General features: G+C 59.5%; 1 protein-coding gene across 7 annotated transcripts in view; it reads left to right on the top strand.

The window, feature by feature from the left end:
* The window catches only part of ABLIM3 (actin binding LIM protein family member 3), a 44542-nt gene extending 23379 nt beyond the window's left edge, over window positions 1–21163 (top strand). Inside the window, exons 2-22 of one of the 7 annotated variants that reach the window (XM_074552100.1) lie at window positions 4090–4227; window positions 7268–7451; window positions 7546–7658; window positions 9805–9931; window positions 10017–10110; window positions 10468–10555; window positions 11006–11064; window positions 11283–11354; window positions 11701–11856; window positions 12497–12526; window positions 13129–13258; window positions 14205–14303; window positions 15680–15730; window positions 17074–17208; window positions 17518–17582; window positions 17849–17996; window positions 18670–18699; window positions 19064–19122; window positions 19784–19844; window positions 20020–20558; window positions 20909–21163. In XM_074552100.1, coding sequence (XP_074408201.1) covers window positions 4090–4227; window positions 7268–7451; window positions 7546–7658; window positions 9805–9931; window positions 10017–10110; window positions 10468–10555; window positions 11006–11064; window positions 11283–11354; window positions 11701–11856; window positions 12497–12526; window positions 13129–13258; window positions 14205–14303; window positions 15680–15730; window positions 17074–17208; window positions 17518–17582; window positions 17849–17996; window positions 18670–18699; window positions 19064–19122; window positions 19784–19844; window positions 20020–20213 — 2033 coding nt within the window. In that variant the 3' untranslated portion in view covers window positions 20214–20558; window positions 20909–21163. The remainder of the gene's footprint in view (window positions 1–4089; window positions 4228–7267; window positions 7452–7545; window positions 7659–9804; window positions 9932–10016; window positions 10111–10467; window positions 10556–11005; window positions 11065–11282; window positions 11355–11700; window positions 11857–12496; window positions 12527–13128; window positions 13259–14204; window positions 14304–15679; window positions 15731–17073; window positions 17209–17517; window positions 17583–17848; window positions 17997–18669; window positions 18700–19063; window positions 19123–19783; window positions 19845–20019; window positions 20559–20908) is intronic. The other 6 variants (XM_074552101.1, XM_074552102.1, XM_074552103.1 and 3 more) reach the window with 6 other exon arrangements.
* Window positions 21164–23088: the final 1925 nt, after the last annotated feature.

The following is a 23088-nucleotide window of genomic DNA, read 5'->3' as shown; positions in this document are numbered from 1 at the left end:
TCTGGGTGCTCAGGGTAGCTCTTCCTGGTTTGCTGTGCTTGGGTATGTGGGGTTTAGGGCTGCCTGGGGGGAGCCCAAGATGCTGGAGGAGCTTGTTCTGAGCTTGTTGTGCCCTGCTGTTTGTGTTGTGGTGAGCAGCAACCCCTCCAAATGGAAATTATCCCCTGTTATCCTTGCACTCCTGAAGTGCTCAGAGTGTTCCAGAGGTTCAGCATTTCCCCATCCTGCTGGAGGCTGGACAGGGGCAGGAAGAGCACAGGAAACCAAACAAGGTCCTTGACCCTCCCGAAGCCAAGGAGAGCATTGCAGAGGGGAACTGCAGATTGTGAGCTCCGAGCAGCCCTTGGGCAGGGTCCCTGTGCCCTGGGGGTGTTTGGGGCTGTCTCCTCCCCATGTCACCCCCTGGCTGTCCCCTGTGCCCCGTGGGGTGTTGGGGGCTGTCCCCTGTGGGTATTTGGGGTCTGTCCCTTGTGCCCTGGGGGTGTTTGGGGCTGTCCCCTGCCCAGCTCACCCCTGCCTGGGCCCTGGCACCACTGCCTGACCCCAGGGCAGCAATCCCTGACCGGAGGTGCCACCTTAATCCGGATCATTGGCAAATCTGCCCAGTGCCCACGCAGCAGCCCTGTGGCACTCCCTGCCTGGCTGCAGCCAGAGCCCACCAGGACACGGGCACAGCCCCACAGGAGCCCTGCCCTGGGCATGTTTTGCACTGAGAGCGCGGCACAAACCCGTGAATTGTTGTCCCAAACCAGCTCTGAGCAGAGTGGGGGCAGATTATGGCATTCCTTGGGCAGCTCCCACCCCTTCTGCAGGGCTGCTGTGTCCCAGCCTGCGAGGCCTCTAATGCTATTTACATTATTAGGGGATTATTGGGTGTAATGAGCTTTGCCCCGCTCAGCTGGCCCTGTGCTTGGGGCTCTGGGCTGTGTAATACTTCCTGCACGGGGCCACCAGGCGGGCAGCTGCTGCCTGCACACAATGCCCCAATGTTCCTGCACACAATCCCAGCCTGGCCCGGGCGTTCGGCACAAACCAGGGAGCTTTGGGCAGCGCTGGGCAGAGCAGGAGGGTGAGGGTGCCCTGAGCCGGCTCCTGACCCGTCCCCACGGGCACGGCGGGCAGTGGTGGCTCAGAGCCAGCTCTGGAGCACAGCTGAAAGCATCTCTGCCATCCCCAGCTCCTCTCCATCACAGCAGCCAGGGCTTGGGATGTGTTGCTATGGACACCAGGAAGTTTTCCCTGGAGACCAGGAGCCCGCACCAAGCGATGCCCGCGTGTTCCGACACAGACTATGATGATGATGATTATTATTACTTTGTATTATTATTATTATTATTATTATTATTATTATTATTATTATTATTATTATTATTATTATTATTATTATTATTATTATTAATTTCTGTGTGTTCCAACACAGATTATTATTGTGTCTATGTGTTTGGACACTGATGATGATGATTATTGTTATTATTATTTTGGCTTCTCCCCCTTTTCTTTGTGGTGAATGTTTCAGTGTGGATGAATTCCTGGCTCCCCCCCTGCCTCTGTCCTGTTTTCCCCTCCCAGCTTTGTGGATTTCCATGGCTGTGTCCCAGGGCTTGGCTCGTTCTGGGCCAGGGTGTGAGCAGTGGGTGCGTGGGAGGAAGGCTCAGCTCTGTAACTCTTGCTCTGCTGGACAGCCCTGCAGGGAACATTCCTGATTTATTCCAGCCTTGGGAAATCCTCCTGCTCCCCTCAGGCAGCTGCAGAGCTCCTGGGCATCCATTGCACCAGTAACCATCACAGGAGGTGCTGCATTCCTGCTCTTGGGTGGGGGTTCCCTGCTCCCTTCCTTTTGTTTGGGACCTCAGAGTGATTTAGGTCTGGACTAATTAGTCTCTGCTGGGCTTGCTCCAGGCCTTGCCACTCCTCTGCTGGCACTTGGTGTCCTTTAGGTACCTCTGAGAGCTCTGGGCTTGCAGGGAAAGGAAATCCCAGCAGCTCCTGGAAGTCAGGGCTGGGCCTGAGCAGTGCAGGAGCTCCCTCACAGCCCATTCCCAGCAGCTCCTGGAAGCCAAAACTGGGTCTGAGCTGTGCAGGAACTTCCTCCCAGCCCATTCCCAGCAGCTCCAGGGATGGAGCCGTGCTCCAGGAGGTTCAGCCCCTGTGGCTCTGGGCTCTTGGCACAGGGAGTAGGATTTTACTGTGCCACAATCTCAATGTCATTTTGACTTTTCCTGCCTGGCTTTTGAAGCTGATAATGGGCTGTTTCTGTTCCCTGTCACTTGATCTGCCCCTGGGTGAGCGAGGAGCCTCTGATGAGTGATCTCCTCTGTCCTGTGCCCCCTCTCCCTGCTCTGCAGGCACTTCACAGGCTGCCTTTCAATCAGCTGCTTCTCCTGTTCCTGGGAATGCAGTTCAGCCCTGGGTCAGAAGAGCTCTGGCCCATTGAAATCCTCCTTTTTGCTGTTTGACCTGCCCAGGTTGTGACTCCCTGTCGGAAATCTTACAGCAAATAAATCCTGTGGTGCTTGGCGTGGTGTCAGCCTGGCTGGGGCTCCTGCCCTGCCCTGCACTCCTGGGAGGGGCAGGGAGAGCAGGAATTGCTCTGTTTGCTCCATGGGATTGGGAGGGAGAGCAGGAATTGCTCTGTTTGCTCCATGGGATTGGGAGAGAGAGCAGGAATTGCTCTGTTTGCTCCATGGGACTGGGAGGGAGAGCAGGAATTGCTCTGTTTGCTCCATGGGATTGGAAAGGAGAGCAGGAATTGCTCTGTTTGCTCCATGGGATTGGGAGAGAGAGCAGGAATTGCTCTGTTTGCTCCATGGGACTGGGAGAGAGAGCAGGAATTGCTCTGTTTGCTCCATGGGATTGGAAAGGAGAGTAGGAATTGCTCTGTTTGCTCCATGGGATTGGAAAGGAGAGCAGGAATTGCTCTGTTTTCTCCATGGGATTGGGAGGGAGAGCAGGAATTGCTCTGTTTGCTCCATGGGATTGGGGGGGGAGAGCAAGAATTGCTCTGTTTGCTCCATGGGATTGGGAGAGAGAGCAGGAATTGCTCTGTTTGCTCCATGGGATTGGAAAGGAGAGCAGGAATTGCTCTGTTTGCTCCATGGGATTGGGAGGAAGAGCAGGAATTGCTCTGTTTGCTCCGTGTGTTTGGAAATTGCCTTCGGACAGTTAAGCTACGAGAACATAAAATTTGGTGGGTGGTTGGTTGATCATTTATCATCATGGTTTGTATTTTTGTTTGGTTTTTGGAGGAGGGCTAATTCTATGTTTGTTTAGGGGGGGGGGGTTGTAGAGTGATGATGATGGTTGATTGTTGTTTTTGATAGTAGGAAATATAGAGGAAGGTTAATTGAAAGTGTATTGACGACAAGTGATTTGGAAAATGTAGGGATATATGGTTTAATTATTTGATAAAAAAAATAAAAATAAAACCCTCCCACAGAGCAGGAGGGTTTCATGTGGAGCATGGGGTGAGGCTGCTGGGCATGCCCTGTGTGTCCCAGAGGGGTGAGGAGTGCAGTGTCACTGCAGGACACGAAAGAACACGAGCTCACACCGCTGTTCTCAAGGTGAAGAAAAAAGGGAAGTTTATTTTGTGATCTAACATTTATAGTTTTCCAAGAGTGACAGTGGATTGGAGGGTGACAGTGCCACCTCTCCAATGACACTGGGCAAACCAACAGCCCATCAACTTCTCTTTTATAAAGGAATGCAAAACAATTGAGAAAGGATACAGACAGAAGGCTAAAACATAATAATGAAAAAATCATGACTCCTTCCAGAGCTTGACAGTGATTGGTCATTAAGTCAAAACAATTCACATGAAACCGATGAACAATCACCTGTGGGTAAACAATGTCCAAACACATTCCAAAGGAGCAAAACACAGGAGAAGCAAATCAGATAATTATTGTTTTCATTTGTCTTTGAGGTTTCTCAGCTTCCCAGGAGAAAATCCCGGCGAAGGGATTTTTCAGGAAATGTGACAGTGACATCGCTGGGTGCTGGCCCTGTCACAGCCAGGCTGAGCTCAGTGCAGTGACACCCGGCCATGTCCCACATCCTAACAGAGCCTTCCCCTCTCTCCTCCTGCAGTTCCCTACCAGCAGAGCCCCTACAGCTCCGGGAGCAGCTCCTCTGCCATCCAGTGCTACCGCTGCGGGGACACCTGCAAGGGCGAGGTCGTGCGTGTGCAGAGCAACCACTTCCACATCCGCTGCTTCACCTGCCAAGGTAGGACCAGGGCCCCCAAAAAGCTCCTGGCCAGGCTGTCCCACAGCCCCAGGACAGACCTGTAGGTCCCAAACATGCCCATCTGTGTCTGGGGGGGTCACTGTGTCCTTCAGCTGCTCCCAGAGCAGGAGGAGCGTCACGGTGCTCACATGTTGAGGGAAGAGAGGAAGATCTGACTCCATGTTTCAGAAGACTTGATTTGTTATTTTATGATAGATATTACATTCAAACTATACTGAAAGAATAGAAGAAAAGATTCCATCAGAAAGCTAGCTAAGCTAAGAACAGGAAAGAATGATAACAAAAGCTTCTGTCCCAGACAAAGAGCCTAAGCCAGCTGACTGTGATTGGGCATTAATTAGAAACAACTCTATATGACCAATCACACATGCACCTGTTGCATTCCACAGCAGCAGATAATCAATGTTTACATTTTGTTCCTGAGGCCTCTCAGCTTCTCAGGAGGAAAAATCTTAAAGAAAAGATTTTTCATAAAAGATGTCTGTGGCAGAGGAGGAGCAGGGAGAGGAGGCAGTGCCAGGTGGGGGAGATGCCCAGAGCAGAGCTGAGGCTGGGTGACACATCCCTGTGACATCCCTGTGACATCCCTGCCACCTGCCCATGGCCTGCAGCTGACCTGGTGCCCCCAGGGCTGGCAGGAGTGCAGCAGAGGTTCTTTGGATGCTGCTGAGCTGCAGGGCTGTAAAGCTCATGGTGCAGAGCTGCTGCTGCTCAGCTCCTTTATGGCAGCAGCTGCTCTCAGCCGGCTCCATGGCTGTAAAATTCCCCATTCCAGGGCTCTTTAAAGCCTCTTCCAAGCTCCCTGTGCCAAGCATGATCCCATCCCCCTGGCCACCCTCTTGGCAGAGCAGAGGGGTTGGCTGCAGGTCACACTGTCCCCACCCTGCTGCACCCCAGGTTTTTGGGACTGGGATCTGTCCTGGGATGCCCTCAGGGCTGCCTTGCACCTGCAGGGCCCCGTGCTGAGCTCGCTGCCCTTCCCCAGCCCGGCCTGGAGGCTCCAGCAGGAGCTGAGCATCCAGACAAAGAGCTCAGACAGCTTCAAAGGGAGCAGGAGCCAGCAGGGAGAGCCTGGCAGAGCTCACTGCCCGATTTCCAAGTGAAAGGGAATAAATAATGAGAGGAAATCCTCCTGTCTCACCTTCCCTCGCAGCTCTCACCTCCTGCCACCTCTGGCTGGCTCCAGCCCCGCTGAGCTGGCACAGGACTGAGCCAGGGGTGTGCTGTTCCACAGCAAACAGGGCACACAGCAGACTCCTTTTACATTGCATTTGCTTCCTGATGCTGTCCCTGCATTGCTGGCCTGTCTCTGCATTGCTGACAGGGTGTTTGGGACACCCAAATTCCCTACTGGGTACCCCCGCTGTGATGGTATACACAGGTGTCTGAGGATGAGGGAAGAGATGAGGATCTGACTCCATGTTTCAGAAGGTTTAATTTATTTTTTTATTATATATATTACATTAAAACTATACTAAAAGAATAGAAGAAAAGGTTTCATCAGAAGGCTGGCTAAGAATAGAATAGCAAAGAATGATCACAAAGTGCCTGGGACTCTCTGTCTGAGACAGCTGGGCTGTGATTGGCCATTAATTACAAACATCCAACATGGATCAATCACACATGCACCTGTTGCATTCCACAGCAACAGATAATCAATGTTTACATTTTGTTCCTGAGGCCTCTCAGCTTCTCAGGAAGAAAAATCATAAAGAAAGGATTTTTCAAAAAAGATGTCTGTGACACCCAGCCCTAGGGAGCAGCTGGGCCAGGGGATGCCCAGGGCAGGAGCTGCTCCCTGTGCCCTGCAGCTCCAGCTGTCCCCTGCCACCAGGGACAGGACAGAGGGGCTGAGGGACAAACCCAGACCAAGGTGGGCTGTGCCAGCAGTGCCCAGTCACTCTGTGGTCCCTCCCCACCCTGCCATCCTGCAGGATGGGCTGGGCACGGTGCCCACCCTGTGCCAGCCCAGTGCCAGGCTGTGCTGCCCTGCAGGTCCCTCGGGCTGCAGAGGCCGTGGGTGGGAAGGAGGGAGATGATGCTGAGGCCAGGGCTGGCCACGTCTGCTCGGATTCCTGTGATGGGCTGTGCACCACCCACGCTCCCCACAGCAGGGCCGGACACGTGGAGAAACGAGCAGGGAGAGCTCGGAGTGCTGCCAGGAGCTGCTCCCGTCAGGGCAGGGCTCCGGGGCACTGCAGGTGGCTCAGCACGGGGCTGGCAGGGACAACACCGCTCCCCAGCTGTCCCCAGCCCTGCCCTCATCTTCCTCACCCCTCGGAGGGGCTGAGCCGGGGCAGGGCAGCAGGTTGGGAGGGGATGCCCAGGCTGTGCCCGTGCCCGTGTCCGTGCGTGCTGCAGGAGCGCTGCAGTGCGGGGGCTCCTGCCGGCTGCGGGAGCGGCCCCATCCCACAGCCCGACACTGACATCTGCTGGGAGAGCCCAGAGCCCGGCTGGCCAGGGAAACCCTCGGAGATACCTGCGGGAGGCAAGGGAAACTCTGGGAGATGGGAAACCCTCGGAGATAGATGCCTGCAGGAGGAAAGGGAAACCCTGGGAGATGCGTGCAGGTGGCTGGAGAAACCCTTGGAGATGGGAAACCCTGGAAGATACCTGAAGGAAGCTGGAGAAACCCTCAGAGATAGATGCCTTCAAGAGGCAAGGGAAACCCTTAGAGATGCCTGCAGGAGGTTGGAGAAACCCTTGGAGATAGATACCTGCAGGAGGCAAGGGAAACCCTTCGAGATGCCTGCAGGAGGAGCGGGAAGCCCTTGGAGATAGATGCCTGCAGGAGGTGAGGGAAAACCTGGGAGATAAACACCTCCAGGAGAGGGGAAACCTTGGGAGATGCCTGCAGGAGGCTGGAGGAACCCTGGGACATAGGAAACCCTCAGAGATACCTGCAGGAGGTGAGGGAAACCCTGGGAGATAAACATCTCCAGGAGAGGGGAAACCTTGGGAGATGCCTGCAGGTGACCAGAGAAGGACCCACCCTGATGGCTGCGTGTCCTCTCCCCAGTGTGCGGCTGTGACCTGGCCCAGTCAGGTTTCTTCTTCAAGAACCAGGAGTACATCTGCACCCAGGACTACCAGCAGCTCTATGGGACCCGCTGCGACAGCTGTGGGGACTTCATCACCGGCGAGGTCATCTCAGCCCTGGGCAGGACCTACCACCCCAAGTGCTTTGTCTGCAGCACCTGCAGGTCAGTGCCGGCTGCTGGCCCCTCTGAGAGGCCCCAGGGCAGGAGCAGCCCCGGGGGTCCCTGCTGACCCCTCCCCACGTGTCCCTGGCCGCAGGAAGCCGTTCCCCATCGGGGACAAGGTGACGTTCAGCGGGAAGGACTGCGTGTGCCAGAACTGCTCCCACGCCCTGCTCAGCACCAAGCCCATCAAGATCCACGGGCCCAGCCGTAAGTTGTGCTGTGCTGGGTGCACACAGAGGGGCCACGTGTCCCTGCAGGGGTGACAGGGCGGGTTTGGGGTCACCCTGCAGCCCTGCAGAGCCAGGGTGCCACCAAGGGGTGGGAGGAAGGACGGGGCAGTCCTGCAGCTCCACCCAGGATTGCAGCGGTTTTGGGAACTCCCCTGGCCTGCTGGTGACCTGGGCAGGTGCCACCACCCTGGCAGAGCCCATGGGGAAGTTCTGGAGCTGTGTCCAAGCTGCTCCAAGTGGCTGCCCTGGGAATGCTCCTGGGGCTGTCACAGCACTGGTGTTCCTTGCTGGGTCTGCCAGCACGGAAAGGTTTATTCTGCTCATCCCCTTGCCCTGGTGAACCCCAAAGATCCCCTAAAAGTGATCTGGAGTGATGGACAAGCTCTTTAGGGTGGGTTTGGCCTTGCTTTTGACCCCAGCTTGGGAGGACCTTCCCTTCCTGCCCTGGAGCTCAGTGCCTGACACTGCAGCCAGGACTGGGTGTCACCCATGCTCCTTGTCACCCAGCCACCATGGTGACACTTCTGGTGGCGGGGTTGGTGCTGATGGACCCCCTGTGAGTCGATGGAGGGGACGTGGCAGGGTTGGGCTGAGCCAAAGGACAGGAATTCCCTCATCTTCAGGCCAGGCTCTGCCTCCCTCCCACCTTCCTCTCCCTCCCCATCCCCTTCCCGGCCCTGTAGCGGGGTTACCTGAGGACATCTCGCCTTGGGGTTACCTGAGGACACCATGCCCTATTCACGGCAGCTGCAGGCACACAGAGCTGTCCCCGGTGGCCCTGGTGGCCCTGGCAGTGCCACCAGCAGGGTGGCAGGGAGCTGTGCTGCATTCCACAGCGAAGGCATCCCCAGGAGCAGCCTCTCCCTGCAGCCCCTGCCCTGCGGGACCCGGAGGAGGGAGCAGATCCTGCCTTTGTGCAGGGCTCTGAAATGTTCCAGGCAGGGATTTGGGACAGAGCGGGCTGGGCTGGGCTGGGCTGGCTGCTCCTGCTTCCCCGTGGCAGGGACGGGGTTAAACGAAACCCCCTCCAGACAGCGCTGGAGCCCAGGGAAGGGGAGGACAAGGAGGAATCAAGGTCAGGGCTCCAGGCCCGTGTGCTTCCTGCCGGGAGCCAGGGGAGGAAGGGAAGGGAGGCCGGAGCAGGGCCGGACGCGAGCGGACAGCACAGCCCTTCCTCTGCCGGACGCTTCACCCTTGGGCACCTGCCAGCCCACGGGGCCCTCCCACAGCCCAGCAAGAGTGAAACTGCCTGGAAAACACCCTGAGGTCATCGAGTCCAAGCTGTGACACAGCAGCTCCTCCTCAGCTCAATGCTGGCACTGGGTGCCAGGTCCAGGCTGTGAAACCCAGCAGGGACAGTGACCCAGCCCCTCCTGACCATTCCAGTGCCCAGGTGCTGCTTCAGATAAGAGTTTGTTCCTGATGTCCAGTTGGCCTGGCTCAGACTGGGCACCCCGAGGGAAGCCCAGGGCTGTGGCTGGGTGCCAGAGGTACCTCTGAGGTCCCACATTTCCTGTGCTGGGGACAAGCAGAGGTGACAGAAATCCACAGTGAAATGGTCCCCACGAGGCTGCCTCAGGGACAGGGTGTTTGTAACAGCATTGTGGTGTTTTTGGGGTTCCCCAGACAGAGGAGGAAGGAAGTAATCTGACTCCATGTTCTTAGAAGGCTAATTTATTATAATTTATTATAATTTATTGTATATATATTAAACTATACTAAAGAATGGAGAAAGGATACACACAGAAGGCTGAGATACTAATGGAAACTCATTACTCCTTCCAGAGTCCCAACACAGCTGGACCAGCAAAACACAGGAGAAGCAAATCAGATAATTATTGTTTTCAGTTTTCTCTGAGGCTTTCCAGCTTCCCGGGAGAAAATCCTGGGCAAAGGGATTTTTCAGAAAATATGACAGTGACACAGCATCATCCCTGGCTCACCCTTGGGGCAGGGCTTTCCTCTGGGGGTGAGGGCACTGCCAGGGCTGTCACACAGCAGCTGGGGGTGAGGGCAGTGCCAGGGCTGTCACACAGCAGCTGGGGGTGAGGGCAGTGCCAGGGCTGTCACACAGCAGCTGGGGGTGTCCCTGCTGTGCCCACATCCCCTCCTGTCCCCCCCAGACTGCGCTGGCTGCAAGGAGGAGATCAAGCAGGGCCAGTCCCTGCTGGCCCTGGAGAAGCAGTGGCACGTCAGCTGCTTCAAGTGCCAAACGTGCGGGGTCATCCTCACCGGCGAGTACATCAGCAAGTGAGTGCCACCTGGGGGCTGGGGCCGGCCTGGCACTCCCTGGCACTCACCTGGCACCCACCCACCCCTCTGTGCCTCTCCCCAGGGATGGCATCCCCTACTGCGAGTCCGACTACCATGCCCAGTTCGGCATCAAGTGCGAGACCTGCGACCGCTACATCAGCGGCCGTGTCCTGGAGGTGAGTGAGTGCCAGGCCCTGGAGGTGAGTGCGTGCCAGGCCCTGGAGGTGAGTGCGTGCCAGGCCCTGGAGGTGAGTGAGTGCCAGGCCCTGGAGGTGTGTGCCCTGCTGCTCTGGGACCCCTGACTCTGCTTGCTGTGGGAGGTTTTGAGGAGAGCAGAAGGTCCTGCAAGTTTCCAGTGGGGATGAAGCCGTCTCTGGTTTCTCCATGGGACGCGGAGGCCTCCAGGGCCACCCCAGTTTGCTCACTGGTCCCTGTGGGCAGCAGTGAGGGTGGCAGGGTCGCTCAGGGCCAGGGGACAGGGCCAGGCCAGCGTGTCCTGCCTGGCTCAGGGCTCCTCTCTGCTCCCCTCACAGGCAGGAGGGAAGCACTACCACCCCACCTGTGCCAGATGTGTGCGCTGCCACCAGATGTTCACAGAGGGAGAGGAGATGTACCTGACAGGTAACGTGGGGGGTTTGGGTTCTCCTGGCACCTCCTGGCCAGGGCCTGGCACCTCCTGGTAAGGGTCTCTATGTGTGCAGTGCCAGGGATCCCCTCCCACAGCCCTCCAGCTGCTGTGTGCACAAATCCCTGCTCTCCATGAGCCCTGGCCCTGAGCTGGGAATTCCTCCCCTCCCTGCACACCTGGGCACAGCCCAATCTCTACTCACTGAGCCCAAACGTGGGGGTGTTGTGGTGTCCCCAGCTCGGTGTCACCCCAGTTTAACCAGCAGCAACTGGTTGGGCTGCCCCAAATCCACCAGAGTTTGCTGTCCCAGCTGAGGTTTGGCCCTGCCCTGCTCCATTCCCTGTCACAGACACTCATTCCCATGGCACTGCTGGAGGTGGCAGGGACGTGGCAGGGGGACCAGGGTGACAGTGTGTGAGCACTGTCCCTTTGCTGCCCTGCAGGCTCTGAGGTGTGGCACCCCATCTGCAAGCAGGCAGCCAGAGCAGAGAAGAAGCTGAAGGTAGGCACCAGGGTGAGGGGTGGCACGAGGGTGCCATTGTCCTGTGTCCCAGCTGGAGCTGGACTGTTCTGGCAGTGCCCACAGCTGAGGTGGCTTCCTGAGGCTGCCCAGAGGATGGTGGGTTGCTATGGCTGGGGCTGTGACAGTGACATTCAGCCCCAAGCCAGCAATCTCTCCTTCCCTGCCCTCACCTGCCCTCCCCGTTTGTGCCTCCACAGCACAGAAGGACGTCAGAAACCTCCATCTCACCCCCTGGCTCCAGCATTGGCTCCCCCAACCGTGTCATCTGTGTAAGTCCAGCCTGCCCTCCCCAGGGGTGGCAGCAGCAGCTGCTCTTCAGTGGGACAAGCCCAGAATTTGGGGACAGCACGGACAAATCCCCCTGTCCCTGCAGCACGCTGTGCCACCAGTGCCATGGCACAGCTCAGGGGCATAGGAGGGGCACAGCCCTGCCCTCCCAGCTCCTCTGCCCTCCCCTGCTGCCTCTCAGGCCTCTCCTCTGCCCTCTCCCTGCTGCTGGGGTGGCACTGAGCTCTGTCTGCCCTGTGCTGGCTCCACACTGCGCTCCAGCCTCCCCTCCCTTCTCTCCTCCTCCTCCTCCTTTCCATCTCGGTGTCTGTCTCTCCCTCTCCCCAGGCTAAAGTGGATAATGAGATCCTTAATTACAAAGACCTGGCAGCTCTTCCCAAGATTAAAGCCATCTATGAGGTGCAGCGTCCCGACCTCATTTCCTACGAGCCCTATCACAGATACACGTCGGACGAGACGCTGGAGAGATATAGCTATGGGGAGGTACTGATAGAGCTATGGGGAGGAACTGAGGCTGCAGGAGCCCTGCAGGCTGGGCACAGCTCTGGGGGGCTCCTCCATGCCAGGGGGGAGCCGTGCAGGGAGGCAGGAGTGGGGCAGGGCCTTGGGGACGGTCAGTGATGGAGGTGGAGTGATGCTGCTGTAGTCAGAGATCCCAGTGAGCTCAGGGCTGTGTGAGAGGAGTGATGGGCAGGGAATGCACCCTCACAGACCTGGGCATGGCTCTGGCAGGCAATCCTGCCTGCAGCACCTCTGGAGCACCCAAAGTGGTGCTGCAAGAGGATTTGGTGGCAGCAGCACCTGCAGAGGATTTGGCAGCAGCCCCTCTCCCATGCCCACCCCGAGGTTCTGCCACAAGCCTGGTGTCCTGCAGCCCACCAGGATGGTGCAGGCAGTGTGGCCAGGGCCCTGTGTGCCTCCCCCTCTCCACAGAGGTGTCTGAGAGCTGCTGATTGCTCCTGCCAGTTCCTCTCCCTGCCCAGTTCAGCTCTGGCTGCACCCCCAGTGTACCCCAGGCAATCCAGCTGCTGTGGGAGCCCAGTCTGTCCCTGTCCTCCTAACCATGTGCTGTCTCTCTCTCGCTCTCTGTTTTCCTCCTCACTTTGCCTCCTGCTGCCTGCAGTCCCTGGGGACCCTCTCCCCATACTCACAGGTAATGTCCCTGTGGGCACTGGCTCTGTCACCTGCTGCCCCAGGATATCCCTCTGCCCAGAGCCTCTGCTGCTCCTCCCCCTGGGCTGGTGGCTGTCCCAGGGTGTGGGGAGATGGGAGAGGGCTGCTGTTGTATCTGTCAGGCCCCAAGAGAGCAGGGTCAAAGCCCTCCCTGGTAGAATGGCCCCAGGGTGCAGCTTCTGCCCCGTGGAGGCAGCCCCAGTGACTGGGGACAAGTTCAAGGGGAGGGGACAATCTCCAGGCAAAAAACCTCTGTCACCTGCTCCCACACCTGGGCTGTGCTGCCTGTGCCTTGGCAGGGCAGGCTGGGGACCCATGCAGCCTCAGGGGACACTCAGTGCCAGTGTCACATACAGAGCACCCCCCAGGCTGGGGACACTCAGAGCCACTGCCAGTGTCACATACAGAGCACCCCCCAAGCTGAGGACACTCAGAGCCAGTGCCAGTGTCACACACAGGGCACCCCCAGGCTGGGGACACTCAGAGCCAGTGTCACACACAGGGCACCCCCAGGCAGGGACCCACCATGGGACACCCCCCCATGCCAGTCTAACCCCGCTCCCCACACCTTCCCCACGCCAGGACATCTACGAGAGCTTTGACCCGCGGCAGAGGCGAGCCTCCAGCCCCGGCTACATCGACTCCCCCACCTACAGCCGCCAGGGCATGTCCCCCACCATGCCCAGGTCCCCCCACCACTTCTACCGCTCAGGTGAGGATCTGGGCTGCGGCCCCACCGCCAGGGGGAGAGAGGATCGCAAAAACATCGCTGGGATTTCTTTCTGTGCTTTCTCATCTGGCCAGCAGCAGGCGGCCTGGGGTGGCCCATGATGGGAGCAGTGCCAGCTCTGCCCATCCTCTGTTCTCCAAACTCGTGTGAGCAGCAAGGAGAATTTGGGACAAGCCAAGGGGAATTTGGGGCTGGCAGGATGGGGTGGGAGGCAGGAGACCTCCAGCTCTGGTGAAGACCCCTCGGCTGCCCTGGTGGCTCTGGGAGTGGTGTGCAGGAGGTGTTTGTGCCCGGGGAGCTTCTTGCACATGCACAAAAATCTCTGGGATTTCTGTGTTTTCTCATCTGGCCAGCAGCAGGAGGCCCAGGCTGGCCCATGATGGGAGCAATGCCCAGCTCTGCACATCCTCTGTTCTCCAAACTCTTCTGAGCAGCAAGGAGAGGCCAAGGGGAATTTGGAGCTCAGGCAGGACGGGGTCCAGCTCTGGTGCAGACCCCTCGGCTGCCCGGGCGGCTCTGGGAGAGGTGTGCAAGAGACGCTTATGCCCAGACAGCTCCTTGCACACGCACACGGAGCACAGCAGGGAGCAGAGCATGCCTGGGCCGTGTCTCCCGTCCTTTGGAGCTGCAGATGAAGGACTGGAACCCTCTGAGCTCACCGAGAGCCCCCTGCACGGCCAGGGGCTCCTCAGTGCCTCTGCAGCCCGCTCGGCTTTTCCCAGCCCCGCTCCGGGCTGTGCTCTGCATCCCGGCGATGCGGGAAGTGCCCCGCTCCATCAGCGCCGCTCCCGGACCGCAGATCCCCGTCGCTGCCACTCACCCGGCTCACCGCCGCTGCTCTAACACCGCCGCATTTAACACCCATTTTCTTCTGCCTCTTGTTCTCTCTCTCGGTCACTCACGGCTGCTTCTGCTGGGCCCCGCGCAGGCACCGAGAGCGGGCGCAGCTCCCCCTACTATAGCCAGTTAGATGTGAGGTCCTCCACTCCAACCTCATACCAAGCGCCCAAGCATTTCCACATCCCAGGTAGGCTCCGGAGCGCGCCGCTGCCCGGGGAGCCGTGTCCGTGGCATGCCCGCATGTGCCGTGCCCGCTGTGTCGCATGCCCAGCTCCGCCGCCTGCCTAGAGCCAGGATCTACCCCTGGGAGAGGCCATCCATAAACAGGACCTTGAACCCTCCTCCTCCTCCTCCCCATCACCACCCGGAGGTCCCAGAGCCGCCCGGAGCCTGCTCGATCCTTGCAGCATCCCTCTTCTTCCTCCTCCTCCCTGCCCTCCCTCCACTGTTCCCCACACCGAGATGAGTGTCCTGGTGAGATCCTGTCCCCATCCCTGCCTCCCCCAGGGTCACAGCCTGTCTCCCCGAGGCGTTTGCACAGCCCTCCGCTACAGATGACTATTTTATACCCCCCTAGGGCCCGCCGCTCCCTCCCCCCAGCGTGCGCTGGGCTTGCCAGATGCCTGCTCCCCTTCTGCAGGGATTGCAGGGGGCCACCAGGTAAGGGCCACCCCGCCCCGGCCACGCACAGCCCACGGGGACGGGGCAGGAAGGGACAGGGGGTTGGGAAGCAGGCAGAGCTGCCCATTGTCACCCCTCGGCAGGGTCAGAACCCGCACCGGCCACCCAGCTGGGGCGTCCCCCCGTGCCCCGAGAGCCTGGCACCCTCCCCGAGGCATCGCCGATGCCCTGAGCACACCCGGAGGCTCCTCCAGCTCTGCTCCCATCCTTGCCCTGCTCATCCCATCCCTGCCCATCCCATCCCTGCCCACCCCATCCCAGCCCTGCCGTTCGGTGTTTATGGATGGCCCCCTCCCTGCTCCAGCTCGCTTTCCCTCCCGACTCGCTCTTTTCTCTCTCTGTGCTGCGCAAAGAGGCTTTGGCTGATGCTGGCTCGCCTCAGGTAGCTCGCAGGCGGTGCTGGCACCCCCCAGAACGGTGCCCGGCTGCCAGGCTGTGCCCCTGCCCCCGGTGCATGCTGTGGCTGGGTGCTCGCTGCATGTCCTGGCACTGCTGGGCAGCCGGGACCGCGCTCCGTGCCAGGGCTGCCGGCCCGGGGCCCTCCCGGACACTCCCGGATCCCTCCTTGGGCCTTCCCGGGGCATTCCCGGATCCCTCCTGGAGCCTTCCGGGGCCTTCCCGGATCTCTCCTGGGGCAGTCCCGGAGCCTTCCCGGAGCCTCCCGGGGCACTCCAGGATCCCTCACGGAGCCTCCCTGGATCCCTCTCTGGGCCCTCCCGGGTCACTCCCAGTACACGGAGGGCCGGGGGTGGCTCCGTGATGGAACCGTGACCTGAGGGTGGTGGCACCGGCAGGACCCGTGTCCTGTGCGCTCTCAGCACACTCACACTCACCACCCTCTCTCCCTTCTTTCTTCCCTTTTTCTCTCTCTTGTCCCATCAGCTGCTGGCGAGAGCAACATCTACAGGAAGCCGCCCATCTACAAGCGGCACGGTACGTGTGTCTGTCTGTCTGTCTGTCTGTCTGTCTGTCTGTCCCTGTCCCCGTGTCACCCCGAGGAGGGGACTGGTGTGCTCAGGAGTGGGTGGGAGATGGGGCAGGCATCAGGGTTTAGGGTGGGCTCTGGTGGGATGCTCCTGCTCCTGCTCTGGGCAGCAGGGAGGGATCACAGCTGTGGCTTTGGAGTGTCCCTGTGGTGAGGGTTCCAGCAAAGGCCCCAGTGACACCAGGGATGGCTGTGGCAGGGGGAGCAGGGCCTTGGTGGGTAAGGGAGTCAGAGCAGCCTCGGAAAAGGGATGAAAAAAGCAATTTGCAGTTGAGAATGCAGCCCTGGAGAAAATGCAGCCCATTGTGGGCGGCTGCTCCAGAGTGAAACAGGCCTGGGGGTGTTGCAGGTTGGGGAGGGTGCTTGGTGACCCTTGGTGCTTGATAGCCCCCAGTGTTTGGTGGTTCTTGGTGTTTGGGTGGCTCTCAGTGCTTGGTGGCCCTCAGTGTAGGGTGGCTCTTGGTGTTTGGGTGGCCCTTGGGGCTTGGTGGCTCTCGGTGTTTGGTGGCCCTCGGTGTTTAGTGGCTCTCAGAGGGGCTGGCTGGCTCTGTCCCCTCCTGCTCCTGCTCACGGAGGGACAGCAGCTCCCCTGGGCAGTAACTGTGTCTGTCTCCTGTCTCTCCCTGCTCTCCCCTCCCTCCTGCCATCTCCCACTGCCTGCTGCTGCCTGCTCCTGCTGCTGTAAGTACTGCTGGGTCCCCTGTGCCTGCCAGGCTCTGCCACCTCCTGGCCCTGCTGCTCCTTCCCCTGTCACCCTCCCGGCCTCTGGTGCAGCAGAGCTCCCCCCTGGGCTCCCCCGTGCGCTATCGAGGCTCTGTCCCCAGCCTGAGCACCTGTGTGTCCCTGCCATGAGGAGCCAGCCCTGCCAGAGCCCTTCTGCTGCCACCTGTCCCTGCTGGGGCTGAGCCTCCCTCCATCCCCTCTGTCACCTCCTGGGGACAGCACAGCACAGCTCGGTGGCACTGCTGGGGCTGAGCCTCCCTCCATCCCCTCTGTCACCTCCTAGGGACAGCACAGCACAGCTCGGTGGCACTGCTGGGACGGGATGAGCACGGTGCAGGACACAGCACTTGTGGTGCCGTGGGCTCTCAGCCATTTGGGTCCCTTCCCAGCCACACCAGTGACATCCCCTGCTTGTCACTGTCCCCTCTGTCTGCCTCAGCAGTTGGAGAACTGATTATTCCCAGCTCTGCTCCGTGCCCAGACACAAATCCCTGGCAGTCCTGGGGAGGGAAGAGGATCTGCCTTGCTTTGGGGATCCTCACCCTGGCTCTGCCCTCTCCTTCTGCAGACACCCCCTCTGCAGCCACCAAGAGCAAAACCAGCGAGGACATCGCTCAGTCATCCAAGTACAGCCCTGCCTACTCCCCTGACCCCTACTACCACTCTGAGTCCGAGTACTGGTCCTTCCAGGGCTCACCCAAAGGTAATGAGCTCCCCTTGGGTTGGGAGGAAGCGAAACCCGTTCCTGCTCCACGTTTTCTGGGAGGAAACCCCGCTTTGAGTTGGGTCTGGACACAAAAGTGGGGTTGGGCTGAGATACCTGCAGAGGTGACCCCAAAACGCAGAGTGTCCAGGAGCCAACTGTCCCCATGGAGCTGGGGACTGTCTGCCCCCTGCCTGTCCATTTTTGTCCCCATCTGATCCCTGATGTGACCCCATGGAGCTGGAGACTCCCCTCTCCCTGCCTGTCCCCCTTTTGTCCCCACCTGACCCCTGCTGTGTCTCCCTGCAGCTCCCCGGGCCCGGAGGTTCTCCTCAGGTGGGGAGGAGGATGGGTACGACCGGGGCATGCACAAGGTGAGTGCCAGCCCTGCTGGGCACAGCCAGCACCCAGCTGTCCCCAGCTGGCTCTGCCACCCCAGAGGGTGCCACCACCATCCCCATGGCCCTGGGCCATCTGTCCCCTCCTGGCCACCCTCATCAGAGGCTCTGAAGGAGGGGACAGCATCCCCCTGTCCAGGAGATGCCCAAGCCATGCCAGGGGATGCTGTGCCCTCCTGTGGGTGCCAGGGCGGGCTGGGCAGGCACAGCAAGGGTGGCAGGTGGCTTTTCCCCCCCGGCAGATCCAGAGTGGCATTGGGAGGCTGATCCTGAGGGAGGAGATGAAGGCTCGCTCCAACTCCTACGCAGACCCCTGGACCCCCCCTCGCAGCTCAGCCAGCAGCAGGGAGGCCCTGCACACTGTGGGCTACGAGGGCTCCCTCAATGGCTGTAAGGCTGTCCCTCTGTCCTTCTGTCCCTCTGTCCCACCCACCACAGCCCCAGCCCCTCGGGAGGGGTGGAGAGGGAGGAATGGGATGAGGAAAGGGCTGATGAGGGGTGCTGGGCATGGAGCTGGGCTCTTTTCCTCTATGGAGGGCTCCATCCATGCCCTGTGCCCCAGCTGGGATGGGGCATTGCTCAGGGGGCAGCCTGGAATGGCTGAGGGGTCCCTTGGAGGTCTGGCAGCACAGCCATGCCCAGGAGCTGGCACTTGCTCTAGGATGGCACCCCAGGGCTGCCTCGCTCACCCTGCTCTTCTGACAGAGCCCCCAGGGCCCCCAGCCCTGCCCTTGGGGCCACTTGAGAGCCTGGCAGCACAGCTGGCACTGCCCATTCCATGCTGTCCTGGCAGCACAGCCGGCCATGCCCATTCCATGCTGTCCTGGCAGCACAGCTGGCCATGCCCATTCCATGCTCTCCTGGCAGCACAGCTGGCCATGCCCGTTCCATGCTGTCCCTCCTCATGGCACATCTGCCCTGGTGGAGCAGGCTGCTCAGGGATGCTCAGGGATGCTCAGGGAGCCCCTCATGAGCTCCAGGGAGCCCCAGGGAGGGTCTGTGGGGCTGGGGATGGGCAGCTGTGCATGGATGGGGCCCTGACAGAGCTCTGCTCTCCCTGCAGCTCCCCGCACCCATTACCTGGCTGACAGCGGTGAGTGCCCGAGCCCAGCCCGCCCCAGCCCCTCCTGGGATCCAGAGCTGAGCTGGAGGAGCTGCTGGGACCTGGGAGGGGAGAAGGGAAGCCAACAGGAGCCCTTGAAAGGCTGGGTTAGGACAGAGCTGGAGCAGGGCAGAGAGGATGAGAGGGGGAGCTGGGAGAGGAGAATGGCTTCTCTGGAGGGTGAGGTGGGAGGGTGCCATGGGAATGGGATTTTGGGGAGAGGAATATCAGCACAGGCTGGAAATGAGCTGGAGCTGGGAGGAGACAGAGCTGGGAGCACAGGGGCAGAGGGTGGGGGCTGTCCTGGGCTGCCATTGCTGCTTTTTCCCTGATGGAATTGGTGCCTTCTTTGCAGATCCCCTCATTTCAAAGTCAGCCTCGCTCCCTGCCTATAGGAGGAACGGGCTGCACAGGGTGAGTGCCTCCTGCTGCTGCCAGCCTTTCCCCCTTGTGCCAGGCCTTCCCCCTTGTGCCAGGCCTTCCCCATTGTGCCAGGCTTTCCCCCTTCTCCCAAGAATTCCCAATCTCCAAGACATTCCTCAATCTCCCAGGCATTCCTCCCTCTTCCAGGCTTTCCCAAATCTCTTCTCCCAGGCTTTCCCAATCTCCCAGGCATTCCCAAATCTCCTCTCCCAAGCTTCCCCATTGTCCCAGGCTCCTCCAAGCCCCCCATGCTCCCTTTCCATCACTGGGATCTCCTGTTTCCCGCTCCTCTGCATCCCTGCTGTCACTGCTGCCCTGTGCCCATCCAAAATTGTTATTATCATTAATAATCCTTATTAAATAGGGTCCAAAGAGCCCTGTCCAGGCAGTGTCTGCCGTGAAACCCCCACAGAGCAAATCCAGAGGGATGCTGGTGCTGCTTTCCCCCAGAAGAGCTTTGCTTTGTATCCTGGGGTTGTTTGGGATCAGGAGCTCTGGGCTGGTCACTTCACCTCCCCGTGTCTCCCTTTCCCTGCTGCAGGGTGGGGACCCTGGTGTCCCCCCCTGGGGATGTGGGAGGTGTCCCTGGAGTGTCTGGAGGAGCCTCCCTCCCTCTCACAGCCCCTCTGTCTGTCTGTCCATCCCTCTGCAGCCTCCCAGCGCGGAGCTGTTCCACTACGACAGCACCAACGCCGTCAACTGGGGCATGCGAGGTGAGGGGACATCCTGGGGGCACCCTGAGGGGCTGCCCATGCTGAGGGGCTGCCAACCCCCCCAGGCAGCTCTGCAGGGGGATGGGGTCCCCCCAGGCAGCCCCGGGGCAGGGTGGTGCCAGCAGAGCTGGGGCTCACGTCTGTCCGTCTGTCTGTCTGTCTGCTCTCCCCACAGAGTACAAGGTAAGAGCCTTCTGCTGCAAGGAGAGGCCACCAGCCAGAGCCCCAGGGATGTGTCCGTGTGTCCCCAGGCTCTGCAGAGGGAAGCTCAGCCCTCTGCCTCTGTTCTGCTCCATCCTGGACCTGGCAGCCCCATCCCAGCACCCTGGGGCTCACACCAGAGCCCCTTCCCTCCCCAGGGGCTGCTGAGCACAGTTGTCCCCTGGGTGAGGAGCAGAGCAGGGGGTTGTGCTGCTCACACCCCTGCCTGGCTCATTCCTGCTGTTGTTCCAGAGCCACCACGGAGCTCCAGGGTGGATCAGAGTCACCCTGAGAGCAGCTCCCACCTCTCCTTGTCCCACCCAGGCCATGGAGGCAGCTGTGCCACCCAAACCCTGTTAAATGCAGGGGGCAGGAGGCCTTGCCCTCGTTCCCATGGGTGCCCACAGTGTCTCTGTCCCTGTCCCTGTGCAGATTTACCCCTACGAGCTGCTCCTGGTGAAGACGAGGGGGAGGAACCAGCTGCCCAAAGACGTGGACAGGACTCGGTTGGAGGTGAGAGGAGCCCTCGGCCCTGGGGACAACCAGGGCACAGAGGGACCTGATCCCATGGGGGTGGCCCTGGCACGCGGTGTGTGGGGCTGTGTGAGGAGCATCTCCAGGGCACTGCCACAGGGCTCCTGCTGCTCCCTGGCCAGGCACAGCTGTCCCCTGTGCCTCTGGCAGGGGCAGGAGGGTGGCAGGGCACTGTCACAGGGCTCCTGTGCCACAGGAGAGTGGCAGGTCCCCCCATTCCCAGGGGAGCAGTGCTGGCCTCGTGTCACCCACTGTCCCAGCGGGCAGGGGATGCCCTCAGAGCCCCTGGCAGGTGCCCAGCTCTGGCCCAGCCCCCTGTTTCTCCCCAGAGACACCTGTCCCAGGAGGAATTCTACCAGATCTTCGGCATGACCATGGCCGAGTTCGACCGCCTGGCGCTGTGGAAGAGGAACGAGCTGAAGAAGCAGGCCCGGCTGTTCTGAGCCAGGGCACTATAAATATATACATACCTATAAATATATACATAGAGAGATCTCTATATGGCAGCTCTGTATGATTCTGGGGGCTGCACGGGCCACTGGGGCCCTCCCTGCACCCCTGAGAGTGAATTGGAGTCTTGCAGATCCTTTGGTGCTCTGTGTTTCCTTTCCTTTCCTAGTTCTGTAGGGATCCCTGGGCTCTCCTTTTGGTCTCTGTCACTGCTGCCCCACAGGGACACAAGGGGAGGGTGAGGATTCACACCTGATATTTACATTTCCACAGGGACACAAGGGGAGGGTGAGGATTCACACCTGATATTTAAATTTCCACAGGGACACAAGGGGAGGGTGAGGATTTACACCTGATATTTACATTTCCACAGGGACATGAGGGGAGGGTGAGGATTCACACCTGATATTTCTGTTTCCAAAGGGACATGAGGGGAGGATTATCCAGAGAGCATGGCTTTGGGATGGGGGCTGCACTGGGGTGTCCCATCCCCTCCTGCTCAGCTGGGCTGTGGAGTTGGGGTGGAAAAGGTCCTGGATATAGCAGGAAAGTGGGATCTCACTCCAGCCTCCTTAAATCCATCCCTGCCTTCACATGCCAGCACTGGGAGCACTTCAGGATCTGAAATGCAGAGTTTGGGGCAGGGGATTGAAGTGCTGGGGACCTGAGCGCCTTTCCCTGCCAAGCCTGGGCTGCTCCAGAGCCAGTTTATCCTCCCAAGGTGCCAGAGCAGCCACTTTCCATCCCCAAACCCAGCCCTTCTCAAGTGGGACAGCAAAGCCACCTCCTGCCTTGTGCAGTTTGCTGCTGCTCTTCAGGTTTGTCCAGGGCTGAGTGTCCCAGGATATTCCAGCTGGGAGCTGGGGAAGAGGAGAGGAATGGGAAATGCAGGTCCCTGCTGGACCTCTCCTGGGTATTCCTGAACATCACAAGTGCCATCATTCCCTGATGAATTCCTCTGGGAATGCAGGCAACTCCCTCCTCTGCAAACTCTACAGGTTTGTATCCCAAACTCTATGGGATAACTTTCGTTTTTGCCATATTTTTCATAAAATGAATGAGGCCGTCTCGACACAAACATCTTCCCTGCTATCTGGGGTGCTCTGCTTTCCTGTTTGCTCATCCTGCAGGATTTTCAGGCACACAGCAGGGTTGGACAGTCCCAAAACCAGCCCAGGGACCTGTGGGGTGTCAGCAGAGTTCCTGTGAGGGGACAGCACAGGTTTTACCTCCAGTGTGCCCTGAGCCACATTCTGGTCCCCTCTGAAACCCTCCTGTCCTGGTGTCCCCATGGAGTGGGTTCAGTGCCATCCCTGCCATCCAGAGCTGCCCAATTTGTTGCCCAAAATCCCATCAGCAGTTTCCCTTTGCCAGAGGCTCACTCAGGGCAGGGTTTTCCCCAGCAGCAGCAGCTCCAGCCCTGGAGCTTTGTGCCAGCCAGGACAGGGCTGGGCATTGAGGTGAGGATGGCAACGCTGCCCTGGGAGCTGCTCACTGCTCCGGGGCAGCAGTAAATGAGCCAGGCTGGTTTGTAATTATTTTACTCATACAAACAGGGCTCTCTAAATCAAACTCGACTGTTTGTGGCTGTGGGAATCTCCTTCTCCAGCAGCAGTTCCAGTGAGGGAGCCTGGGGGATGTTATTAATAACAGTAATAACTCAACAGCAGCATCTCCTCATTTCCAAAGCGTTTTATGGACAGTAACTCTCCTCCACAAGGACCTGCATGGCCAAGGTGGGGAAACTGAGGCAGGGCTTGGTTGTTTTGAGCCAGGGCAGCATCTCCAGCTCCATTCTGGGGCAGCAAGCACTCCAAGGGTCCCTGCTGGTGTGCCATTGCCCTGGAGGGAGCAGGGACACCCCAGGTGTCACCAGCTGATCTGGGAGCTGTCCCTGGCCGCTCTGCAATTCCCAAAGCAGCCTGGCACCATTGGGAGATTCCTGCCCCAAAGGAGATCCCGAGTTGTGGAAGAACACTGGGTCTCAGTCCAGAATGGAGAGAGCATCAAACACCATCCATGCAGGAGCTGGTTCCCAGCTGGGCCTGGGCAGATGAGA

The sequence above is a fragment of the Zonotrichia albicollis genome, chromosome 15, assembly GCF_047830755.1.
Source record: "Zonotrichia albicollis isolate bZonAlb1 chromosome 15, bZonAlb1.hap1, whole genome shotgun sequence".
Classification (NCBI taxonomy): domain Eukaryota; kingdom Metazoa; phylum Chordata; class Aves; order Passeriformes; family Passerellidae; genus Zonotrichia; species Zonotrichia albicollis.
This window is presented reverse-complemented; position numbering and strand designations above follow the sequence as displayed.